At 42.9% G+C, this 26,542-nt stretch overlaps 1 protein-coding gene across 3 annotated transcripts in view; it reads left to right on the forward strand.

The window, feature by feature from the left end:
- The first annotated feature begins 634 nt into the window (after positions 1–634).
- The window catches only part of CCNT2 (cyclin T2), a 103,495-nt gene continuing 77,587 nt past the window's right edge, over positions 635–26,542 (forward strand). For 2 of the 3 annotated variants that reach the window (XM_077447810.1, XM_077447809.1), the window contains exons 1-6: positions 635–926; positions 7,851–7,932; positions 17,738–17,866; positions 18,155–18,215; positions 19,671–19,733; positions 21,646–21,691. In XM_077447810.1, coding sequence (XP_077303936.1) covers positions 769–926; positions 7,851–7,932; positions 17,738–17,866; positions 18,155–18,215; positions 19,671–19,733; positions 21,646–21,691 — 539 coding nt within the window. In that variant the 5' untranslated portion in view covers positions 635–768. The remainder of the gene's footprint in view (positions 927–7,850; positions 7,933–17,737; positions 17,867–18,154; positions 18,216–19,670; positions 19,734–21,645; positions 21,692–26,542) is intronic. The other variant, XM_077447808.1, reaches the window with a different exon arrangement.

Below are 26,542 nucleotides of genomic sequence, written 5' to 3' on the forward strand. Positions count from 1 at the left end.
TATATATGTATATATCTATATATCTATATATATATATATATATATATAATCTGTGTGCACTAAAGTTATTTTTTACTTTTTATATATCTGTGTGCATGAAAATTTACTTTTTTTTGCCCTAATATTATGTCGGATATCATTATTATTCCAGACGGTAACCGCTCGCCTTTTTTTCGCAAGGGTGCAGTGCGCAGTGCGCACACACACACCGGCATGAACGCTAGCTCCGCCCACTCATGTAAATGAGGCGAGCGAGCGCTGTCCAATTACGCAAGATTGGCGGCCTAGCCTCCGCCCACTCCTGTAAACTAGGCGAGTGAGTGCTGCCCAATCACGTCAAGAATTGGCGGGCTAGCTCCGCCCGCTTATGAAAAGTGGGCGCGTCCTCCCCCGCTCGCTCTATACTCAGCCTCTCTCTCTGGCAGCGCCGCTAAAGGAAGAATAAAAGGGGGCGTGTCCGATTGCCAGAAACAGGCGTGGAAGCCATTGAGTGCCTTGTCCCCGATAGGCAGGTGAAAAGGTGGTGGGGGAGGGGCGTACCCTTGGTACCGCCTAGCATGCGTGGTCGCCGCCCCCCGCCCCCCAGCGCGTGCCTCCAGAGAGTTCTATGTAATGTGCATGGCACACGCGCACTCCCAGACCAGACGCAGGGGGGGTCACTTGCAGCAGCGCGCTTCCGGCTCAGGCTCCCTACGCCACTTCCGGTGATTGTGACGCACTGGGGTCTCGGCGGCCGGTGACGCTCTGTGTGGGGGCTGGTTGGGTGCCATGGCGGAGTGCCGAGCGCCGAACGCTCGCTGGTTCTTCACCCGGGAGCAGCTGGAGACGAGCCCGTCCAGGCGCTGCGGGATGGAGGCGGACAAGGAGCTCTCCTACCGGCAACAGGCGGCCAACCTCATCCAAGACATGGGCCAGCGCCTCAACGTGTATCCTTTTCTTCTCGTTTTCTCTTCTTTTTCCTGTGTTACCTCACCGCTGCGGCCTAGTGCCGGCCGGGAAGCCTGCGGCCTTGCCTTCCTCAGCGTTCGGAGCGGCCGCGGTCTCGAGGACGGCCGGGGATCGGAGGAGGGGACCGGCGTGCGGTATGTGGGGGGGAGGTGTAGGCCGGGCTGGAGGAGGGGAGAGGCCCGGTGTACCGGGAGGATCGGATATCCCCGGGGAGGAGGCCGTGTGTGCCGGGGACCGGGCCTCTCATACCCCCCCTTCCCCACACACAGGGGCCCCTTCCTCCATTGAGGGCCCCATGGGACCCCTCCATGACATTCTACATGTATGTATATTATATCCTGTACAGTAGGGGCAACCCCTCTGAAGAGTAATCTGCGATGGAATGCTTTTCAGAGGGCAGCTGAGAGGGGCAACATCATTATTTTTTTGGTTATTCATTTATTTATTTTTAACAAGAAAAGCTTGCATTGCACACGGCTGCGGAGGATTTTTGCAGCCCTTGTTCACTTGGCTGCGTCAGGTTTGGCTGGCATCGGTGCCAACGAATGTGACCCTTTCAGGTGCACGGGGCGATCTTTTTTTTTTTTTTTTGCTATGACCTGTTTTAAAGTGTTGATATGTTGGGTATCTATTTACTCGGTGTAACTTCATCTTTTAAAGTTTGCTAAAACAAATTGGGGTGTATATATAGGTTTTTTTTATTAACTGCTTAAGCCCCGGACCGTTTGGCTGGCCAAAGACCAGAGCGTTTTTGCAATTCGGCACTGCGTCGCTTTAACTGACAATTGCGCGATTGTGCTGCGTTTGTACCGAAACAAAATTGATGTCCTTTTTTTCCCCCACAAGTGTAGCTTGCTTTTGGTGGGATTTGATCACCTCTGCGGTTTTTGTTTTTTTGCGCTATAAACAAAAAAGTTACAATTTTGAAAAAACTCATTATTTTTAACTTTTTGCTGTTATAAATATCCCCAAAAAAATCTGAGACTTTTTTTTCCCTCAGATTAGGCTATTATTTTTACATATTTTTGGTAAAAAAAAATGCAATAAGCGTATATTGATTTGCGCAAAAGTTATAGCGGAAAGATTTATGGCATTTTTATTAGTAATGGTGGCGATCAGCGACTTTTTTTATTTTTATTGTGACTGCGACATTATGGAGGACACATCGGACAATTTTGACACATTTTTTGGGACCATTGGTGTTAATACAGCGATCAGTGCAATTAAAATTGCATTGATTACTGTAAAACGTCACTGGCAGTGAAGGGGGTAAGTGTGTCCTAGGGAGTGTTCTAACTGAAGGGGACTGTGCTGGGAAACTAACAGATCGCTGTTTGTACTCTGTATGAACCGACGATCTGTCCGTTCACTGCTCAGAGAACCGGAAACTGCGTTTACACACAAACGGCTCCCGGTTCTCCATGTGCCCCGAACGATCGCGTGATCAAGACCGCCGGCCACTCACACCGACACGGGGGCAACCGCCCCCCTAGTGGCCTTTTTTTGATACTGACGTAACATAACGGCGGTTCGTGCAGCGGAGCCATGCTGCCGCAGTTCAACTGCGGCGGCTGGTCGGCTAGCGGTTAAAGTGTATTTTTTCACCAAAAATTTAGTTTGAAAAACCACTGTGCAAATACAGCGGGACATAAAAAAAATAATAATTGTGATTGCTATTTTACTCCCTCAGGTCTCTAAGGTGGGGTGTTAAAGTAGTAGCTCAGCTTCCCATTTTACCACCCCCAGGGTGCAGGTGTGAACAAGCCTAAAGCCCCCATTCACACTATGTAGTGCGGCATCAGGTATGTGGGTTTTTTTTTTTTGCAGCGGTCATGCACAAGGTAGTTCATTTGTTTCAATGAGCGGTCCTTTGTGCAGCAAATTAGTGTGTTTTAAGGTGTGCAGTTGGTGTGTTGGCACATTAAGTGTGACATTTAGAAGCGCACACACAACCCCATTGTTTTCTTATAGCCATTGGAATGACGTTGCGCACCTGAGCACCAAACGCAGGTTTAGAGCATTTTTTCCCCCAATGCCCCTAAATATGAATTTAAACATCAGTGTGTCTGTGTGTAGTTTGGATAGAGTAGTGAAGGGTTTAAACCCCTGCCAGTTCATTTTTATCTGAGTACCATTGTGGAAATTTCCCTTCACCTCCTGTTTAGGAAACACGACAGGAAGTGTAAAGAAATCCACCAGAATGAGGTAGTTCTTCCCCTATCAGGTGCCGCCTGTTTGAAGATTTCTTCTCACCTCTTCCCGGCCTTTTATGGGATTTACAAGACTGCAAAATCCATTCGGTTTACCCAGAGCTGCCTCATCCTTCTATGATTGGAGACCGTGTACAATATACAGTGTGATTTACAGAGTAATTGATATTTGGAGGTTCTAAAAAAATGACTGTGGGCTCAATTCACAAAGCTTTCAGGCGTGTGTGAATATAACTTAAAGGGGTTGTAAAGGTTTTTCTATTTTCTAAATAGGTTCCTATAAGCTAGTGCATTGTTGGTTCACTTACCTTTTCCTTCGATTTCCCTTATAAATGTTTTTTTTCTTTGTCTGAATTTCTCACTTCCTGTTCCTCCTCAGTAAGCTGTTCAGTAAGCTGTTCTGGCTGACTAACCACCACTCGGATGATGGTGTGAAGTTTACTGAGGAGAAACAGGAAGTGAGATATTCAGACAAAGAAAAAAAACATTTAGAAGGGAAATCGAAGGAAAAGGTAAGTAAACCAACAATGCACTAGCTTAGAGGAACCTATGTAGAAAATAAAAAACAAACCTTTACAACCCCTTTATGTATAGCCAAGGCTTCTTTTTCTTAGATTTGGGTAGAGTAAGCAGTGGATAAAGACTCCCTCTCGTCCATTTCTTTCTGATTGTTTGTGGAATTTTCCGCGCACTTCCTGCCGCAGAGACACGACAGGAAGTGAGAGGAAATACATCGGGATGAAGGGAATTTCCCTGTAAAGCTCACCAAACAATCTGTAAAGTTTCCTTTTGATTTTCCAATTATGTAGTACAAGGGCCTGCCTGGATGCAAGCTGATTAGATAGGTTCACATATTGAATAGTTTTGGAAAATCTAAACTTAATTGTACAAAGATTGTATGGCCGTATTGTAACGTATGGTGACCTCTTCACCTTTCCTGTCATTGTGGGGATTCTAAGATTGTACAATTACATTTTGCTTACCTAGAGCTGCAGTTTTCTCTATACCAGGAATATACAATTAGTGGACCTCCAACTGTTGCAGAACTACAAGCCCCATGAGGCATAGCAAGACTGACAGCCACAAGCATGACACCCAAAGTCAGAGGCATGATGGGACTTGTAGTTTTGCAACAGCTGGAGGTCCACTAATTGCATATCCCTGACCTATACTATTCTCCTCCGTGTACACTATGAGCTCCTAAACTGGATTTTAGGAGTTTTTGGGCATTGTTTTGCCAGAACTCCTAAACTCAGCTCCATAAAAGCCTGTGTCTTTGTACATACAGGCTTTTAGGATCGGTCTGAAGCTGCCATGGTTAGGGGAGGTTGAACCTCCCTCTCCTGAATGCAGAAGAATCGTGTTCAGGTTAGAACGGTTTGACCGCCAGCTCTGAAATTTTGCCACATTTTGTGTTTTCCCGTAGTCAAAGTAAGCTGTGTGTACATGAAGTCTTAGGGATCATGTACCATTTACAGTGGATGTTGCTAAATATTGGAGTTTCTAAAAATGACATATATTCAGTGGATTAAAACCCTGTGCCAATTCATTTTCCTCATTGAGTATTGTGGAAATGTGCTTCCTGTTCCAGAGACACGGCAGGAAGTAATTCACTAAAATGAGGGTCATTTCCTTCTAAGGTCTCATTCACACCGGTGTTTAGATTTTCTAAATGCAGGAGAAGAAATCTGGGCGATATAAATGTTTAGGGATTATTCACACAGGAGCAGAGAGCTATACACACCGAGAGTGAACGTTGTCACCTCTGAGTGACATATCGATGACAGGCTGCTTTTGTATGTTAGTAACTGTACATCTGCACATTTACATGCGCACAGGGACGGCTGGGTGCCCTTGGATGCAGACAGTTCAGGGAAAGAGTTGCTAAAGCTGGTGCGCTCAGAACCTGGTGCAGCTGTGCACGATAGCCAATCCGCTTCTAAGTTCAGTTCAACTTTGACAATAAAACATGGAAGCTGATTGGTTTCTATGCAGAGCTGCACTAGATTTTGCACCCTCCAGTTTTAGTGAATCAAACCCCCTTTTCTGTCCAAGGCTGTTTATCTGTCCCTATATACATTCAGATGCCACCAGTTGGTGCAGGCTGCACATCTGTACTCTTGGGGGCAGAAATATATGCTTCTGTTGACATTGTATGGCTCTCTGTGGCTATGTGAATGAGCCCTTATGCTAGGTTCACATTGAATGTGATTTTGAAATTGTGTGAGTTCAGCTGAACTCACGTGATTTCTAAGACCCCTTTCACACTGATGTTTTTTAGGTGCTTTTGGGTTAAAAATAGCGCCTGAAAAACACCTACCAGAGGGCTTTCACACTGTGGCTGGCAGGACGTTAAAATTACTCATGCAAGCAGCATCTTTGGATCGTTGTATACACTGCACCTGCCCATTGAAATTAATGGGCACCGCAGTGGTACTTTGTGGGTCATTTTAACCCTTTTTCGACTGCTAGCGGGGGTTAAAAGCACCCTGCTAGCGTCCGAAAACCCCTGCAAAAATGATGGTAAAGCAATGCTAAAAATCGCAGTGCTTTACCGCCGATGGCACGGATGCCCCAGTGTGAAAAGGACCTTAGAACCCGTTTACACTGAGGCGCTTTCACTCTAAAAGAAAAAGTCTGAAAAGCTCACGAAAACCTATTTCCATTGAATGATTTCATACTGGGGCAGTGCGCTGGCAGAGCAGTGAGAAAAACATCCCTCTCCATTGAAATGAATAGAAAGTGCTTCAAAATCGCTTGTGTTTTACTGGTAGTTTAGAAGCTCCTCGGTGTGAAAGTGGCTTAACCACTCAATGTGATCGAGGGCTTGGTTTCATTTAGAACTTATTGTTTCCTGGAGGCACAGAACTCTTTTCTCTAATTGTAGCTAAAATGACTGCACCTGATGTAGGTAAACACGCAGTGTGAATGACCACATTAAAACAATGTTATATGTGTTTAGAAATGTCCTATTATCACATATAAATGTAGGTTTGGGATCCTTATTCTGACATGCTAGCTTTGTGAATTGAGCCTTATGGAGGGGGGGTGGTGTGTTGTGTTAAAACAGCCCATAGATTCGATTTTCTTTCCTTTCATCATGGGTAAAACAGTGTTGATGGGGGGGATGCCTCCTGCAGTGCTATTGTGTATTGCCTTGGGGAGAGGAACCTTCCCAGCCAGCAGAACACAATGATTACTGCTAGCAGCTATAGCCACTGGCAGTAATCACATGTAAAAAAAAAAAAAATCTGACCGGCTGCTTGTATCCAAGTCTGATTGGGTACAATCAGCCTGCTCACAGATGGATTGAATCTCTGCCGTTCCCTGTTGAGCTGTCCATAGTTTGATCGATGGGGTTTGCCAGCTTAAGTCTATTCACATTTTTCATGAGCAGATAATGAATCCAATTATAAAGTTTCCTGGGAAGCTTCTTTTTTTATATTGTGATGTAATTACATGTATTTTGAGGTTACAAGGCTTAACTGCTTCTTTTCATCTAGGGGGAGACAGAAAAAAAATATCTTATTCTTGCAAAGATCATTTTTAAGTGTATCCAATCAATACCTAAACTTTTTTTTATTTTTTGGATAGATAGGGAATTATTAAACACCTAACATTTTTTTGGTGTGTGTATTGTCCCTTGGGGAAGTATTCTCTTAAGCTGGCCATAGATGGATCGAATCTCAGCTAATTCAGCAGGAACCAGCTGAGATTTAATCCATCTATGGACAGGCTGGTTGTACTACACTCAATCCATCTGTTGCCTTCAATACAACCAGGCTGTTGGATTTTTGTTCATGCAATCACTGCCAGCAGTGATCATTGTGTTCTTCTGGTAGGGGGAGGGGGGGATTCCTCCATGAACATGGTGTTGATGGGGTTAATCGAGCAATTTTCTTTCCCTCCACCTGTAGTTAAAGGAAAGAAAATTGTAAAATCTATGGGCTGCTTTCCTTTCTGTCCTGTACACACCACAGGAAGTAGAAGGAAATCTCCACAAAGGCAGGGGAGTTCCCTGTAATCGGCAGAGCAGATGTCCCCTTTGAAATATTTCCCTTATCTTGTTTAGTTTTGAACTAACATTTTGGATTTTAGCTATACAGCCAGTGTGATATTTCATGCATTGTGGCCCCATTCTAAATGAATCGCCTGCTTTAGCATATTTTAACACTTGAATTTACATGTGTTATCTGGTGAACAAGCACTACATTAAACGGTTGTACACCTTTTTATCTAGATTTCTGGTAAACTAGATTTGAAGCAGAACTTTCTGTAGGGTTGAAATTTGTTGAAACTTTATCTCCGTTCTACGAGCAGATAATCAGAAATAGGATAAATATTCAGAAGTTGAATCAGTATTATGTTTTTCATGAGGATTTTATACATTATAGATATGCTCAGTAAGGGGGCAGAGTAGTGAGGTGTAGGTTGTCAGTCATTGAGCAATAAAGTCTCTATAAGATCTTATGAACTGGTGGGTGTTCTTGTCATTTGCCAATTTTATGGTTTAATGGCACACTTGCGCTCGTCTGGATTTTAAAATATTAACTTTGCCTGATTTGAAACTTGACCTCTACAGGTAACTCCCTAAATTTGCACTAGTAAAATGCAACTAAGTACATGGAATGCTTTTGTTATTCACCTTTATTTCCAAACTGGTTCCTGCTTTCCTTAACCTGAAACCTACAGATCCCAACTGACCATCAACACTGCCATTGTTTACATGCACAGATTCTATATGCATCATTCTTTTACCAAATACCACAGACACGTAAGTATTATCTTTTCTTATTCTAAAAAGAGTGTTTCCTTTTAGTTGAATTGTTGTAAAGTTGTCTAATGCATTTATGTAGTTTGTGAACCTTTCTAGAGATTAAATACAGACTGACAGGTTTTTGTGGATCAATCACGTGTAGTAACTAGGGGTCCATTCACACTGATCTTAGAGGAGTTCCAGCCTGGGTGAAAAATCAAGTCAACAAATACAAATACTGCTGACTTTTAATATAAGGACACTTACCTGTCTAGGGAGCCCGCAATGTTGGCATCCGAACCTGACCCATCCCTCAGCTCTGGGTGCAGGCACTGGCATCCTTACTAAGGGAAACAGAAAGTAAAGCCTTGCGGTAGAGCTGCACGATTCTGGCAAAAATGAGACTTTTTTGCTTAGAGGATCATAATTTTTGTGAGGTAACATCTTTCACATTAAAACAAAACAAATTGTGCTAACTTTACTACTGTTTTTTTTTTTATTCATTGAAGTGTATTTTTTCCCCCAAAAAATAGCATTTGAAAGCCTGCTGGGCAAATACAGTGTGATATAAAATATTGCAGCAATTGACATTTTATTCCCTAGGCTCTCTGCTAAAATATATGTAATGTTTGGGGGTTCCAAGTAATTTTCTAGCAAAAAATATTGATTTTAACTTAAGTGTCAGAAAGTTAGACTTTAAGGCTGGGTTCACACTGCTGCGGGGGGGAGATCCGGATGTGATTCGCACCGCAAATCACATCCGATCTCCGTAGCGATGCGAGTTCAGCCATACAGATAGTATGGCTGAATTCGCATCGCTCCCGCAGCAAACTCGCACGGGACCCTTTTTTTGGTCCGCAACAGAATCGGATCGCATAGGGGTTCACACCATGCGATCCGATTCCTGTGCGAGTCGGCAGATCGCACTGCGATATGCGGACGGATCTGGGGGTGTCATTAACATATCATTGACACTCCCAGCCGTCCGCATAGGGCAGTGTGAACTGCCGGCGGGAGTAATGCGATGCGGGAAAACGCCGCGGATTCGCGGCGTTCCCGCATCGCAGCGGTGTGAACCCGGCCTTAGTGGTTAAACTTCTTGGCAGATTGCCTGGATTTTTTTCTTTACACACAGAAGTGTCCCTTTGATCTAAGAAGGAAGAGTTAGTTACAATGTTTCATTTTAAAAACTTGGCAGACTGCCCAGATGTTTTCTTTTGACAACTGAGTGAGCAGATAAGTCTCTATACTTGTCATGTGAAAGAATTGGCAAACTCTGGAATAGAGATCTCAGAGGGGTTGAACCAAAATCACAATTTTCTTAACGATTGTGCAGCTCTACCCTGTGGCTTCATAACCTGTTTCCTACTGTGCATGCGCGAGTCGCGGTACTTTCTTCTGGGACACACGGGGATGCGCTTTAGTTTTGAGGTACATTTTTACCTGCAACTCCGCTTTAAAGAATGTTGCTTCTACGGGAGGTTTACCTGTAGAAGAAGCTCAGTGTTATCCCATGTGTCCATGCACATTAGGATGTTTACAGGATGAAAAGAAAACCCTTCTAGAATGCATTTTTTAGAGGTGTTTTCTGGCACAAAAAATCCTTCTAAACGCACGTACAAAAGTGCTCTATTTTTTTTCTTTTCTGCCAAAAGAACTGCCATTTTTTAAGCTCCGTGTTCATGGACCCTAATTGTTGGATATAGTAGTTTGCTTTCTGTGTTATTAAACGTGTTTTTTTTTTTAATGCAAGCAGTGTAAGTGTCCTAATTTGGCTGTAGTATCATCCTCTCAGTTCATATACAGCAAAGCTTGGACTGAGGAAGGGAGAAGCAGTAAAATGAGCCAATCACTTGTGCTTTGATGCAAGAAGCATTCCAAAAGGAGAGGGCAGAGTGTCTGAGAGATGAGTAGCAGTACGCTGATGAGCACCTTTCATGGTCCCCTCTCAGGTTGTGGAGGGGCAGGAGGCAAGACATGTAAAGGCAGCAGAGAAAAATTAGGTCTCCTCCTACGGCAGGCAGGGTTGTGTTGCGTAGCAGAGCTTTGTAAATATTAGAACTGGATTAATAGAAATGCAAATTTTGGCAGCTAAAACCGCTTCAATCTGTGTATTTCATCATTTTATTTAGTGGTTTGCATGGAGGATAGCTTTAACATGAACCAAAGTGTTACGTACGCATTAAACCTCTGGATCTTCATATCTATACCACTTATTCTCTTGGCACAAAAAAAGTCATTTTATATATGCTCCAGTGTGCTCCTGTTTATTTTCCATTGTAGTTGCTTAAAGTAGTTCCTTAGCAGCCCAGCCCCCATTTAAAACAAAAAAAAAAAAAAACATCCGGCATCCTTTGTGCAGGCGCATGCGCCGGCATCTGAGGGAAGCTTTTGTGCTACTGCACATGCTCGAGTCGCTGCACTTTCTTTATAGTCCCACTGTCTTCCAGGACCTGTGTGTCTCTCAGAAGGCGAGGGGGGGGGGGGTGTTGGGGGAGGGGCCAGAGATTGTGTAGATCACACAATTTCAGCGATCTTACCCAGAAGTGGGATTGGGTACCTGGTTTTGACAGGTATCCTGTTCCCTCGAAAGTGGGGGGGCGGGGGGTGGTGAGAGAATACATGAAGCGTCCCCTTTTGGGTGGAGCTTCGCTTTAAGGGATTTTTTTTTTTTTTTTTTTAGCCCCATCTGTTACACGTTTGAAGGGAAATTTTAGTTGAGTTTTATGGCAAAAACCTCCCTGAAATGCAATGGCAGCCTGACCACCAATTGTGACAATTGATATGCAACAATAACATTGGTTAGGTTTATTTTTAACACCTTTTTAATGGTTTAGTAAAGGTGCTGTATACAGGAAATCAATACACAGGGGGCCTACCCTGGTTTACTTCATATCCAGAAGTTGTTTCCTTTTCATCTGATTTTTATATTTATTTTTGGTGCTTGGGTGGTTTACCTGTTCGGATTGATTCCTTGAGTAGGTATTGTTTGCTATGTGATCATACACAAATGTACCATTATTTTTATTCTCATTTATATGTACTCTGTATGACTTGGCTTTCTCTGATTAATGCATGTATCACTTTTACTGAATAAATATATACTGTATTTACTGTTATTTCTATTGGCTTAGCGGTGCCCACCTCATGTAAACTCCCATGGTGAGATTTTTCCTTTTTGTTGCAGTAGAGAAGTGGACTATCATGTCCCTACCGCCCATGAGTGGGTTATCACCATATTTGCTGTTTGCCTGTGATAGTACTGCAGCTTACTGGGCCCTACGAGTAGTGGCAGCATTTGTTTTCTCTTTTCACACTTTCCCTTTATTTTGACCTAATAATCCTTCCTTTAGCTCACTTCCTGTTGTAGTGTGACAACCTTACTAACCAACATGATCACCCTAGGAAAAGGGAGTGTTAGGACTACATAATTTAATCCTAGCAAAAGTGTTTTGATGTCCATGAAGATGAGGAAGAATGTTGGCTGATAACTTTCTGGTATCGGTTCACAAGATTTCTTACAGCTTTTTTTAAGCACATGTTGAACATATGTATTCATTAACAGACAAATGAGATCAATTCTATTATGGTTTATGTGCATTGTTGCTCACCACCATATTTGGTGTCATCACTGAAAAGTGTGTGCATGTGTGATTGAGCTAATCGGTCAAAAGCATGGCTTCTCATCACTGCCATTTTTGGTGTGGTCATTGCCTTGTTCTTTTTATTACTGTGCGTATATAGATGGTGGTGAGTAAAGATGTGCTCAGGCGTGTTTGCATGCTCCACGTGCAGAGCCCGCCAGGAAGTCAGCGCAGTGCCGCGCTAATCACAGGCAGTGAGACATTGCCCGATCTGTGCAGCTGTGCGTCAGGGCAATGTGTCACTGCTTGTGATTAGCGCAGCTCTGCGCCGACTTCCTGGCAGGCTCAGCACGTGGAGTGTGCAAACACGGCTGAGCTCACCCTTACTGGTGAGGTACGCTGTCACACATAAATAATGCTGCACTCTTTTGGACTTTATCGGAGCTAGATTAAAGGAGCATGGCATTGCCTTATCTTCAAATGGCATTGTAAGCACACTTGGTATTGGTGGTGGTGTACCTTAACCACTTTCAGACCGGACCAATTTGCTGGTCAAAGACCAGACCACTTTTTGCGATTCGGCACTGCGTCGCTTTAACTGACAATTGCGCGGTCGTGCGACGTGGCTCCCAAACAAAATTGAGGTCCTTTTTTTCCCACAAATAGAGCTTTCTTTTGGTGGTATTTGATCACCCCTGCGGTTTTTATTTTTTGCGCTATAAACAAAAATAGAGCGCCAATTTTGAAAAAAACTCATTATTTTTTACTTTTTGTTATAATAAATATCCCCCAAAAATATATAAAAAAACATTTTTTTCCCTCAATTTAGGCCGATACGTATTCTACATATTTTTGGTAAAAAAAATCGCAATAAGCGATTATTGATTGGTTTGCGCAAAAGTTATAGCGTTTACAAAATAGGGATAGTTTTATAGCATTTTTATTAATAATTTTTTATTATTTTTTTTTATACTAGTAATGGCGGCGATCTGCGATTTTTATTGTGACTGCGACATTGTCGGGGACCCATCGGACATTTTTGACACATTTTTGGGACCATTGTCATTTATACAGTAATCACTGCTATATAAATGCAGTGATTCCTGTGTAAATGACACTGGCAGTGAAAGGGTTAACCTGTGGGTGGCAGTGTAGGGGTTAAGTGTTCCTAGGGGTGTGTTACTAACTGTGGGGGGGTTGGGCTTTCATTTAGTGTACACTGATCTCTGCTCCAATCACATGGAGCAGAGATCAGCGTCACTAGTTGCTAGGCAGAATGAGAAAATGTTGTTTATACAGCATTTCCTCCATTCCGCCGCTCCGTGAGACGATCGCGGGGATGCCCGCGGCGATCGAGTCCGCGGGTCCCGCGACCGGACTCACGGAGGTCCCGACCAGCGCGGGAGCGTGCCGCCGGCGGCGCGCTCCCGATGGCACGGCGGCAACGAATATTGGACGTACATGTACGCCAATATGCCTGCCCGTGCCATGCTGTCGACGTACATCGTCGTGCGCTGGTCGGGAGGTGGTTAAAGTGATACTAAACACACACTGTTTAATTTACCTTGTCCCTTCTATTTCTGTATCTGGATGGCACTTTAATTTTATTTAAAATAATATATAAGTACCTTTTAATATACAGCTGTCACATGGCCCAGATCTTTCCCAGCCTGTCTGCAGGAAAACATAAGCAGGAGGAGCTTCTAGTCCTCTGCAGGTCACATGTTCAAAGAGAACTAATGATTAATATCAATAAAAAATTTAATTGACATATAAATGTATAGGTGAAATCAAATCTTATTTTTTTGCAAAAACAAACGTGTGCAGATTTCTGAAGCCTCCAATAATCTACATGTAATATCCGACCCTATTGTGTTAGCTGATTAGTGAGCATGGAAGAGGAGGGAAGGAGAGGCTGCCATTTTAGGGAATGCATGTGTAAACTTGAGATCCATAGACCTCAACTCGCATCAAAGTCGGACCAAAGTAGTACAAGGACTACTTTGAAGTCTGTGTGACTTGAAGTCGCACAGATATGAATAGTACTCATTGGAGATCATGGGGTTTACGACCTGTCACGTGACTTTGCAGTCCCAAGTTGCACAAGTGTGAAAGGGACCTTAGCCACTGTATTGCTTTTACAGGCAGGGAGAGAAGACGTCTTTGCCCGCCACCCCCCGGTACCTCTCTGGACTTTACTGTGCAATGGGAAAGCCAGAGATCTTATCCGGTGGCGGTTTTCCACAGTGCTGGCTGGGGACCGGGTGGTCCTCGGCCATCTCTAAGACCCTGGGAAGCTGCAAACGACGTCATGATGTCTCTTTCAGGTCCGACAGATGTAGACACTGACAGTTTTTTCCCCCCTGGAAAGCCAGGAGGTATTAAAAAATTAATAAAAAAATCAATCTCTGCTTATTGACCCCAGATGCCTCCATAAAGAGGATCTGTCATGTCTTGTTCCTATTAAAAGGCATGTTTACATTTCTTGTAATAGTAATTAAAGTGAAAAAAAAAAATGAAAGGCACAGTGTGTAAAAAAAAAAAAAAAAAAAAAATATATATACATATATATATATATATATTTTTTTTTTTTTTTTTTTTAATGCACCCCCCCCCCCCCCCCGTCCCCTCACGCTCAGAAGCAAACGCATACGTTGGTTGTAAAATGGAGATTTTTTTTAAGTAGTGTAATTTGGTGCCATTTTAAGAGTGCACAAATTTAAAGCATGACATGTTAGCTATATATTTACTTGGCATAACATCTTTTATATTTTAGCAAAAAATTGGGTTATATAGTGTTTTTGCATTTAATTTCATTAAAGTGTATTTTTTCCAAAAAACTGCATTTGAAAATTGCTGCACAAATACTGTGTGACATAACAAATTGCAACAACTGCCATTTCATTCTCTAGGGTCTCTGCTAGAAAATATATTATATTTGGGGGTTCTAAGCAAATTTCTAGCAAAAAATTATAAATGATTGGCCTGGGTGGGAACTGGTTAAAAAAGATTTTTTTATTTTTTGGGTGAAGATTGTAGTTTGGGTAATAAACTCTGAATTCCTCTCTTGCACATACTGTCCAATTTTGCTTATCTGACATACTCCTCTGTGGTGCTGATGTATTTTGGAGAGAGCTCCAGCTGTGTAGTTTTGCAGTTCCCTTACAGTTATAGAGTGAAACCTAATTTAAGACTTACAGATGGCTGGAAAAGTGATTTCTGGACACAAGCCGTGTAATTGGTGCAAATAGAATATAGCTCTTGGTTGTTGGCTCCATCATGAAATGCCCTATATACTAGAATTAGTAGAAGTGCAAAAAATACTATAATAGAAACAAAGGCACTCGGCTCTAATATCTATGGCTTACAAATGTAGCGGTAAGCTACCATTACATTTGGTAACGCACCCAATCTGTGTAATGCTTGGGTGGGTGACGTTGACATGACCACCTGGCTGTTTTCTATGGACTCGTTTCTTTCACATACAAGTTGCTTGTACCGATTTCTATTTTTTTTTTTCTTCCTGCCAGCCAGGTTATAAATCTCTTGGCTGGCTGTGGTCAAATGCTGACAGTTCTAAACACTAACCACTTTAGACTTGAGGCCAAGAGAGCATAGCCTGGCAGTTTGAATCAATGCTTTAAAATGTATGTTGTTGTGCTGTATCATAAATGTTGACTTGGTGCCGCCAAAAGGCTTACCATGGCTTTGTAAGCAATTGGTATGCTTGTAAACAAACAGTAGCAGCTGCCATAATGGTGTCTTGTGAGCATTAATGAGGTCACCCAGAGGAGCTGTGCTTCCCATTTGGCTTCCTTAACCTTTATACAAAGAGGCATCCAAGTCTGTTTGCAATACATGGAATTCAAAAATTACAATCCATTTTTTTTCGTTTTAAATCTAAAACTCAGAACTGCTTATAGCAGCAGCAGAGCATCCCTTATGTACCTGGTAGCCAGTACACTTTTGTATTAACTTTAGTACCTAAAGCCTGGTACACACTAATAGTTTTTTTTTTTCGTTCAACCCAGTGACCATGTACTAACAATTTGACATTAGTACGGCAATCTCACTTGCTAAGCTGTTGTGTTCTGAAGGGGACGCCCCTCCTGTCAGAACACTTCGATCAGTGCTCCTCACCCATTAGCTGAGAGCTCTGGTCGGCCGGGGGGCTCTGGTCGGGAGCTGGTCGGCCGGGGGGCTCTGGTCGGGAGCTGGTCGGCCGGGGGGCTCTGGTCGGGAGCTGGTCGGCCGGGGGGCTCTGGTCAGCCGCCACCTCTGTTCGGGGGCTCCTTGAGCAGAGAGCTGGTGATTGTCAGCCACCGCTGTCTGCTCTGACACTCCCCCTCACTTACTGGAGCACTGGGCTGTGCAGGGGGCCGCTCACTGAGAGGCAGGTCCCGGTCCAGGCATGTGGGCAGATCCCAACTTCATTGTCGCAATCTTGCCCGAGCTTAGACTGGCTCTTTTACAGCTGACAGCGAGCTACAGCCCGCTCTCTGCTGAAAACAGGTCACAGGAGTGCAGAACGAACTGCAGTCCTGTGATCCACAAGAGAAGTACAGCCAGACGAGCTTTAAGACAGCCGATTCATAATGAATTTTTTTTCAATGCATCTCATTTAGCAAAAATGTATATAAACCTTGTTTAAGAATGCAGCGCACCACCACAAATGGTGTATACATTGTAGTGCTCTACTGTACATTGTGTTGAGGTATCATTCACAGTTGATGGCACTGCAGCACAATGAATACAGAGCAGATAAGTTTCCATGCATTGTGGAGAAGTTTCTTAGTGCATGTTGTCATAATTCACACTTATGATTTGGCCCTTAAGCAGGAATAGAAGGTAAATCCTCCTATGAAGCCAGGAACTGAAATCTCCCACGCGAGGACAAGGTTTAACCATCGCCCACCGACCCCCAAAATGGGGGGAGGAGTTTAACTTTACATATACTTGAGATGTTCAATGTTCAGGTAAAACTGACTTGAGTGTGGCCAAAGCTTTTGGATCTCAGGGGTGCAGTTAGTTCTCTTATTGGGTCCCGCTGAGTGCTCTCACAGCTAGCAGCTTACTATGGGGGCATCCAAGCAACAGATCTGCGTGTCCATTCAGACACGCAGCTGTCGCCCGCCTCCTTTGGCTGACTGACTTTGACAGCAGGAGCCAGTGGCGCCTTGCTGCTGTCTCAGCCAATGAGGGGGAGTCCAGTCAGCCGAGTCTCTCATGCAACATCGCTGTATCTAGATAGACCTCAAGTATTGGGGGGGGGGGCTTCTGCAAGTTGATTAGTGTCTCAAATTTAGGGTATAGGGTATCCCAATGCTGGCAACCTATCTGTTTCCTGTTGGCCCCATGGTTCAGTAAGTTGTTTGCTGAATATGTATTGTCCCTTTAGAAACAATAGTAGTTGGGAGTACAGCAGTGTTTGTAGACTAGCTGTTCTCTGGAAATGATGAGCTGATGATTTGTGTCCCCATATACAAAGTGGTTGAATGTAGAGGTTTCTGTTGCTTCTCATGTGCCCAGACAAATGTTCGCCACATTTACGCTTCGGGATTTTTAAATCTGGTGATAAAAGCAATACAGTAAGCACATGTTAAACCTTTGGGACTGAAAACCCCTGTGGAAGTATCTGATGGTCACATTACCTCCAAGTCTATTGACACCAGCAAAAAAAAAAATTCAGACAGAACCAAGTTCACCTTTACATAGATTACTTTTTTTTTTGCAGGTTTATTTTTTTGACTTGTAAAGCTTTGCACCAATCGTCAGCAGATCATGGGTGTAATGCCACAGTCCTGCAAGACTGTCTTTGTATCTGACTGCCTGTATGTCTGAGACAGGAAGCTCCGTGAAGTACCACAGCACTCAACAGAGCCGTGGTAGTTCATTGAGAACTACGAGCTGACAAAGGATGTTGGGCCTTGTACCTTTTCCCTTCACAGAATGGATGACATGGATGGACGAAGGCACGCACAACCAAGTTTTTTTTAGCTTTTTCGATTGTGACAGTTAGCCCGGGGGGGGCGGTGCATATGTAACATACTACACTCAGAATATAAGTGTAACATGTTACAAAAGGTGAACTTATTCTTATTCTTTAAGGAGATGCGATTCCATTGATGCTGGATTTGTCCTTATACTTACCTCAACGTCAGGGCTTTTTTTAAAATGCAGAGTACAGCGGGCTAAAAAAATGTTTTTTATTCTAACTGTCTTTGTTGCTTTTATTTCAGATAATGTCTCCTACTGCATTGTTCCTGGCTGCCAAAGTGGAGGAGCAGCCACGTAAACTTGAACATGTCATCAAAGTGTCCCATGCTTGTCTTAATCCACTAGATCCCCTGCTGGACACAAAAAGTGACGTGAGTAGATTACCTTGATCCAGGGGGAGTTGAGCTGTGGTTATGATACTGCGTTTGAGGCAGTTTGTGTGACACTTTGCATTCCAATTCTGAAATTCAAGTCATTTACAATTAACAGTTATTCTTTACATCAATACATATATTATTTACTTTGTCTTGGCTACCATTTTAATCCTATTTCTGTCTATTTTGATTGTGTATAGTATTGCTTCATGCTTTGAAATGTATTCTATCCCTGGGGTTAGTTGTCAACGAAACTGGGTATTTATGAATATGGTCTGTTTCTAGGCATACCTACAGCAAGCGCAAGAGCTGGTTATACTTGAAACAATGCTGCTACAGACCTTAGGTGAGTATGACTAACCTGCTGTAGAAAGGTCTTCTTGCTTTGCATCAAATGTGAGATATAAACTGCATAAACATTCTATGAGATGTAAATTTGTGTGTGTGTAAATGTCTGTATGTGTAATTTGGTCTGCCTTAGAAAATGGCTTGCACAGAGTTGTGTAGTTATTTCAAGCATGTTAACCCCTTCCCGCCGAGCGTACGCAGATCTGCGTACTCGGCTTCCGGGGGGTATACCGGGAGGATGCCCGCACCTGCAGGCATCATCCCGGTACCGTTTTTTACAGCGGGCGATTGGCTTTCCAGCCATAACAACCGATGCGGCTAAAAGCCGCTCGGCTGTTATGCCGGAGGAGCGGGAGGGGACGTCCCCCCCTCCCGCCGCCTCTCGCCGCTGTTACCGGTGCTCCCGCTCGATCGGGAGCACCGATTCCCTGTCCGACGCCTCCGGCTGCTGCGGAGGAACTGGAACGAAGCCGTAATCGGCTTCGTTCCAGTCTCCTCATCGTAAACACGGAAGCGACGTCATGACGTCACTTCCCGTTTACTCGGCTGCCAATGGCGCCGGTTTTAAAAAAATATCCGGTATTCAGAATCGCCGTTTTCGGCGATCTGAATACATTGAAGTGTAAAGGAGGGGTGGGGGGTCTTTTAGACCCCCGATCCCTCCATAAAGAGTACCTGTCACCACCTATTACTGTCACAAGGGATGTTTACATTCCTTGTGACAGCAATAAAAGTGATCAAATTTTTATTTTTTTTTTTAAAACAATTTAGTCGTTTTAAAATAAATAAAAAAATAAAAAAAAAAATTTCAAAGCGCCCGCCGTCCCCGCGAGCTCGCGAAGCAAAGAAAACGCATACGGAAGTCGCGCCCGCGTATGTAAACGGTGTTCAAATCACACATGTGAGGTATCGCCGCGATCGTCAGAGCGAGAGCAATAATTCTAGCACTAGACCTCCTCTGTAACGCTAACGTGGTAACCGTAAAAAATTTTTAAAGCGTCGCCTATTGAGATTTTTAGGTACCGTACTTTGTCGTCAATCTACAAGTGCGCGCAATTATAAAGTGTGACATGTTTGGTATCTATTTACTCGGCGTAACATTATCTTTCACATTACGCAAAAAAATTGGGCTAATTTTACTGTTTTGTTTTTTTTTTATTCATGAAAGTGTCCCTTTTCCCAAAAAGTTGCGTTTAAAACACCACTGCGCAAATACCGTGTGACATAAAATATTGCAACAATCGCCGTTTTATTCTCTAGAGCCTCTGCTAAAAAAATATATATAATGTTTGGGGGTTCCAAGTAATTTTCTAGCAAAAAATATGGATTTTAACTTGTAAACACCAAATTCCAAAAATAGGCTTAGTCATGAAAGGGTTAATACTGAACAAATCTGTACATTTTTGCGTCATTACAGTGAATGAAAATGGTCGTCTTTTGTCTTTTCCTTTAGGTTTTGAGATCACTATTGAGCATCCCCATACAGATGTTGTCAAATGTACCCAGTTAGTGAGAGGTTAGTAGTTACTAAACAAAATATTCTAAAGTAAATCCAATTTTTTATGATGGGTCTGGCTTCTGAAATCGTTCTACAAATGTACTTGCACCTTTTTAATTAAAGCCCAATACCAGGAAACCTAAAAATCCCCCCTTGCAGTGTGGCTGTACCCGCATTTCATGGCCCACAATTAGCTGCCTGTTGACTAGGGACAGTGGACTGTCCCTCAGCATCCTCACCTCTATTGCAGATCTGTGGTCCCCCGCATCAGTCCTAATGTCAGAGGCCATAAGAACCCCAGAGTGTAGGGGGAAAAGGCTGTGGTGCCTGATATAGCAGCGCAGGGGAGCCTGCAGGAGGAGAGTATTGGGTAAGCAAAACTGTTTTGCCAAGTCCCTTAAATCTAAAGCAGTTAAAGAAGAAATAGTCTTCCTCTTTAATTGTACCTACAGGTAAGCCTATAGTAAGGCTTACCTGTAGATACTGTAACTATCTCCTAAACTTGCAGCGTTTAGGAGATCACTATATATGCTGCTGCCGACGTCATTGCCGCATGCTCACTGAAGGAATGGCCCGCTCGAGCCATTTCTTCAGGGTCTGTGACCAGCGGCACTTGAGAGCATGCGTAGGAGTGATGTCAATGGGGCTCCAGCCGAACACAGCGCCGGAGCCTGCAAACCCAGAAGTACTCCGGGAAAGATGTCGGACGTGTCAGCAGTGTGCCGGCGTCGCTTCAGGGCTATCGTTCTAAGGTAAGTATTACGCCTTTTGTCTTGCAGGCTTTTTGGGGATTTTTACAACCTCTTTAGCCCTTGCAGTGCAGACACAGCCTCACTGCAAGGGAGGATTTGTAGGTTTCCTGATGTTCAGCATAATAATTTTCTCAGCGCTACCTGTGCAGTAATTTTCCATAGACTTAAATATATGGTGTATGTATTTCTAAAAGGGAAGCAATCAAAACTAAAATTAAAATAAAGATAGTCCTTCAAACTTCAGCACTGAAAATTTTTAATTGTTGCATAAAAAAAACATGTAAAATAAAAAATAGTCTGTGAATCCGAATGGGACCAAAATTCAACACAAAACTTTGCATGTAGCAGTTCATAAGTGATTGATTCATCTGCTGTTTTAAATGTTCGACCATTACCACATCTAGTGCTAATATCCCCTATAGGAATTGCACTTACCAGATTGTAGATCATATATACAGTTTAATTTTTTCTGCGCTACTGAAGTTTGAAGGACTATCTTTATTTTAATGTTAGTTTTGATTGCTTCCCTTTTAGAAATGTTGATTTATACTATAGCAGCTGCTCTATTACTACATTAGTATATTTTCCTAAGCGCCGGATAAGTGATCTGTTGAACTTTTGTGTTATATGGTGTATATAGTAGCATAGGTTGGAGGGCTAGGGAATAAGGATGAGATCAGGCGTATTCGCATACTCCACGTGCAGAGGCCGCCAGGAAGTCGGCGCTGCGCTAATCACAGGCATTGAGACATTGCCCGAACTCTGCAGCCGTGCATTGGGGCCAACGTCTCACTGCCTGTGATCTGCGCTGACTTCCTGGCGGCCTCTGCACGTGGAGTATGGGAACACGTCTGAGCTCATCCTTACTAGGGAAGGGGGTGATAGATTTTGTTTTAAGCTGAACCTGTTCTTTGGTTGAGCCAATTGTAAAGTCTGTTCTTTAGTAGTTTTCTTCGGGTTGTTTTTCTTTTTTTTGTTTGTGAAACTGAGGGCATACCTAAAACGGGCATTGTATGCTCTCACGTTTAGATATATTGGAAAGTTTATCATTAAAGTCATCTATTTAAAATGGGTATGCAGTTACAGTATTGTCTTGACTATAAACCTTTTGCAGTAAATATTAAAATGTTTGTGGGTATTTTCACTTTGCACTAATTCGTCCTGTTTTTCTTTTGCAGCAAGCAAGGATTTGGCACAGACCTCGTATTTCATGGCTACCAACAGGTGGTTATCCTGAACCTTTGTTGCACAGTCTCGCAGCACACTATAGCTTTCTTTACTGCAGGGTCCCCTTCCTGTGTCTCATTTGCCTTGGTTCATAGGATGGAGCTGGGCTGTCTCAAATGGCCTGGTCTTTCTCCTGTGTCTAACGCTCTGCGCTGTAGGTGGACCTCTGACACAGAGGGGTGGATTGCACAACAAGAAATGTAGTGTTGCTTTCTGATCAGTTTCTTGATTCTGAGTGCATTTACTAAACTGGTAGCCCCGAATAGCATCTAAAGAGATAAACTTACCCTAGAATATCTTGGTAAGTATAATCATACTTCAGCTTCATTTAAAATTTTATATACCTATAAATCAGTCCTAAATATAGCCTTTTAGAATAAAAATATAAAGATGCTTTTTTATTTTGTTTAGCGTTAATGACTAAAGATTTTTTTCAAACCAACTACACGACAAAGATGAAGACTTGATTAATTGCTAAATTCATCTTGTACATATTTCATAGCCCCACATATTTAATAAGGGACTCAGAATCCAGATTCCGAATAATAATATTCTTGGCTGTTGTTGTGCTCAGGTTTAATAATAACTCTGTTTTGTTTTTCCAGGATGCTGGCTTATTTCTTGGTAAACCGCAGCCATGATTGCTGAACATGGCTGCCGTTTTTCCGTTTGGATGGTGTCGCCATTTTGTTGTGGCCCGACATGGGGCAGTTGGCTCCCAATAGAGCGCCTGCATGGTGGGCACTGGACTTGTCTTGCAAGCCCAGTGCCCATCATGCAGGAGCCCTCCGCTGCCGGTGTGCTGGGAATATGCGAGTGCCTGTGATGTCTTCAATATTCTCTCCATCGAAGCCCAATGGAATACTATTTTTTCCCCTCTTAGCAGCTTTTAATTGTTTCTGAGAGACCAAAAATAATTATATTTTGCTTCCACATGCAGTTATTTCAGTTCATCTGTACGTTTTTAAGGTTTTATTATTTTGAATATGTTCTGAAATATGTTGACTTGCATTTGGTTTAGTTGGTTTGAAATAGTTTTTATTTTGGGTTTCTTGTACCTACATTTTAGGGGTTTTTTTTTGCTTTTTTTATTTACTTTTTTAACATGGTGATTTTTATTTTTTTTAATTGTATTGCTTTACAGGTGGTGGTTGCAGATATTTGGAGTACTGTTTTATGTAGGAACTAATCCTTACTAGTTGTGTTTTTTTTTTTGTTTTTTGTTTTTTAGGTTAAATCTTTGTGTAGCTTGTACTGATAGGGCACTATTTACATGTAAGCTATAGCTGAACTCCAGGAGTTGTGTATATTTACCTTGGTCCAGCTTTGCACAATGTAAGCATGCATTTCTTATTCCGGATGGACAACTGGGTTATCTGAAAACCACTGTACTAGTCAGCACTACTACCATGATAGCTGCACTCTTTCTGGTCCTGATCTGTGGGAGCGGCTTAGATTGCGACATCAATGCCTTTGCGCTCCACCTTATCCAATCAGAGCCTTTCTCTAAATGGCAGCAATGCAGAGGACGTGACACCCTGTGATTGCTCACCAGAGCTACGACTGCTGCTATCTCTGTAGAATTGGAGATTACTGCAGCTTCCACAAGAATCGTCCAGGTATGAGGGATGCATACTTACATTTGTCCAAGCTATATCGTGTAACTAAGCAAAAAAAAAAATACCTACACTTCAGCCTTTAGGTTAATTGTAAACGATTACATATTTGTGTGTGCGTGTGATATATATATATATATATATATATATATATATATATATATATATATATATATATAACCCTTTCCCCTTTTTTTTTAGAACTGATCACATTCCCCCTGTTCTCAGCTGCATTAGGCTCCGTTCACATATAAGCGTTTTTGGGTGTTTTTCTGCTCTAGGCCTCAGCTGTAAAAACGGCCAACAATACAAATCCCATTCATTTCAAAGGTCCCTATTCACATCTGAGCACTCTGTTGCCTAAAGCAAAAAAAGTACATGAGCTTTTTTGGCAAATTACAGTCATTTTATGGCTTTTATATTGGCGACTTGTCAACTTCAAAACGCCCATACCAAAATTCTGTAAAAACGCTTAGATGTGAACGGAGCCTAAGGCTCGGTTCACACAGTACGCGGCACGACTTGCAGCGCCGCGACCTGCACACGATCAGCGGCGACTTGCAAAACGACTTCTGTATAGAAGTCAATGCAAGTCGCCCGAAGTCGCCGCAAAAGTAGTACAGGAACCTTTTTTCTAAGTCGGAGCGACTTGAGTCGCTCCTATTAGAACGGTTCCGTAGTACAGAACGGGGCGCGACTTGTCAGGCGGCGAAGTCGCCTGGACAAGTCGCCCCTGTGTGAACCAAGCCTAAGAGCTGGGGTAGGATAAGCAGCAGCACACTGAGCTTCCCAGGGAATCGCTGGGGGGGCGCATGTCAGGACAAGCCTGATCATTGGAGGAGAGCACACGGAGTTCCCAACTGACCTGACCATGGTGTGCTCCTGCTTAGTGCTGTCAGTTTTTGATAGGAAAGCACGGGAACTGGCAGGAACAGCAGGGATTTCATATAAAGGAAGCAATACAAAAAGAACAGGATACTTTCTCATACAAATACATGGTACAGCAGACACATCAGGAATATGAAGTGTTATGGTAACACGCTTTAAACTTTGGCTTTCTACAGTAAAGGAAAACTGCAGGTTTGCTAGCAGGCAGCGTAAGGCACCACATCAGTACCTATATTGTAGTCTTTTGCTTGCTGTCGGAGCTTCCTGAAGCTTATATTTGAATAAAAATACCGGGAATATCTGTGTTAAAAAAAAAAAAACCTGGAACATGCCCTCATGCTAGATAAGCACGGGACACGATCTTTGAGGAAGTTTTCATTCCCACATATTGAAGTGCAGGTTTTAAGGGAGCTCCAGTGGCAATTCTGGTAAGCTGAGCTTTTTTACAATACAAGTATTGGTACCTTAGTATCAAGTGGTGTGTGTATAGTCAGGCTACTTTAGGCCCAACTGAAATCACAGAAATAGATTTTCTGTTAGATGTTTCACCAATGGCCATCTTTTTTTTTACTTGAAATATGCACCCCTTCCTCAACACTTGGCAAAAATAAATAAAAAATGAATTAAGGCAGAACGTTAACCATAACTTAATAATAAAAAAAAAAAGTTTTTTAGCAAGGGACTTAAATTCCACAATTATGCTAAATAATAGCAAAGTTAGTGTGTACTGTAAATTGCCTCCAGCATTGTTCTTGCTGGAGGCTGCCATTTTGTTGAAGCCCAGATCCCCTGAACAGCGGTAAATCTTAGAGTGGAACTTTACCCATAACTTGATAAAAAAAAAATGTTCTTTAGGAAAGTACCACAATTCCACAATAATTATGCTACCAGAATTGGTGTGTGCTGTAGATTGCTTCAGAGGCTGCCATTTTGTTGAAGCCTTAGAGCCCCTTGAACAGCAGTAATCGAAAGCGGAATAAACCCATTGTTGTAAGTTTCAAAAAACTGATACATTGCTGTCAAACAATCAAATAGCTTGTGTCGTAACTGATCACTGTTGTAGATCAAACAGAAGCAGCTTCCTTGGCTGCAAAGTATAGGAGGGTTTAATTTCACTTTAAGGCTGTCATCAGATCGGCCTCTGCAAACTCAGCAGTGCTTAAACATCGAGAGCAACTGAGCATGTGCAGAACAGGTTAAGACAGTATAATCCTGGATTGTAAACAGTATAGACACTTATTTTTAATGTTTTATATAGCTATCCTGCAAAAGACAGCCAGCCTGAAGTGATCTAGCAGGACTTGATATTCTGACTAAAGTTCCACTTTAAACCAGCATAAAGTACTGTGGCAGGACCTTTTTATTACAATGGATGCTTGCATTGTAGTAGAGATGTTTCTCAAGAATATGGATTTCTGCTGCTATTTTTTTTAAAGTTTCAATAAAAGCTAGCATGATTTTTTTAAATTTTTTTTTTTTGCATGCACCATGTAATTTGTTCTAGTTTTTTTTTCTCCTTTGTATTTGAGGAGTTCAGGTACAGCGGGGAGGGGCGGGCGGCGCAGTATCTTGTAGGCAATAGAATATTGATAATTCAGGCGGGTTTTAAAATTAAAGCCTTTCAGAGTAGGAATACAGGCAGTCCCTGGGTTACAAACGGGATATGTTCTGTAGGTTTGTTCTTAAAAAGGTTGTAAACAAACCCTCATGGTCTTTCACCTTAATGCATTCTTCTTTTTTAGTGCCCAAACCCCCCCCCCCCCCCCCCCTCGTTTTACCTGGACACCATCATCCTCTGTCCAGAAACATGCACACCCATCTGTAGCTGGTGTCTCATGTCCTGATTGGATAGATTGATAGCAACGCAGCCATTGGCTCCCACTGCTGTCAGTCAAACCCATTGACACAGTCCCGGGAGGGCAGGGCCGAGTTCTGTGTGAATGGGTACAGATGCAGAACTCTGCACCCGGGTGTCCTCCAAGGAGAGCGCTTCGCCAACGTGGACACTCAATGCAGGGAGGAGCCACCAGTGCTTACATGGAACCCCAGAAGAGGAGGTTCGGGGCCACTCTGTGCAAAAGGAACTCCACAGTGGAGGTAAGTATGACATGTTTAAAAACAAAAAAGGATTTATACCCCCTTTAACCACTTGAGACCCGCACTACGTCTATTGACGTCATGGGGTTTTCGGTGGTTATATCTAAATGATGCCTGAGGCCACAGACATCATTCAGATATTGCCGTTTTCAGCCGGCGATTCCCTACACCATAAGAACGATCATAGCGGCTGTTCCGCCGCTTGATCGTTCTTACGGGCGGCAGGAGGGGACGCCCCCCTCCCGCT

This window comes from Lithobates pipiens, unplaced genomic scaffold (genome assembly GCF_037356315.1).
Source record: "Lithobates pipiens isolate NorthernLeopardFrog02 unplaced genomic scaffold, aLitPip1_a1.2 Scaffold_22, whole genome shotgun sequence".
Classification (NCBI taxonomy): domain Eukaryota; kingdom Metazoa; phylum Chordata; class Amphibia; order Anura; family Ranidae; genus Lithobates; species Lithobates pipiens.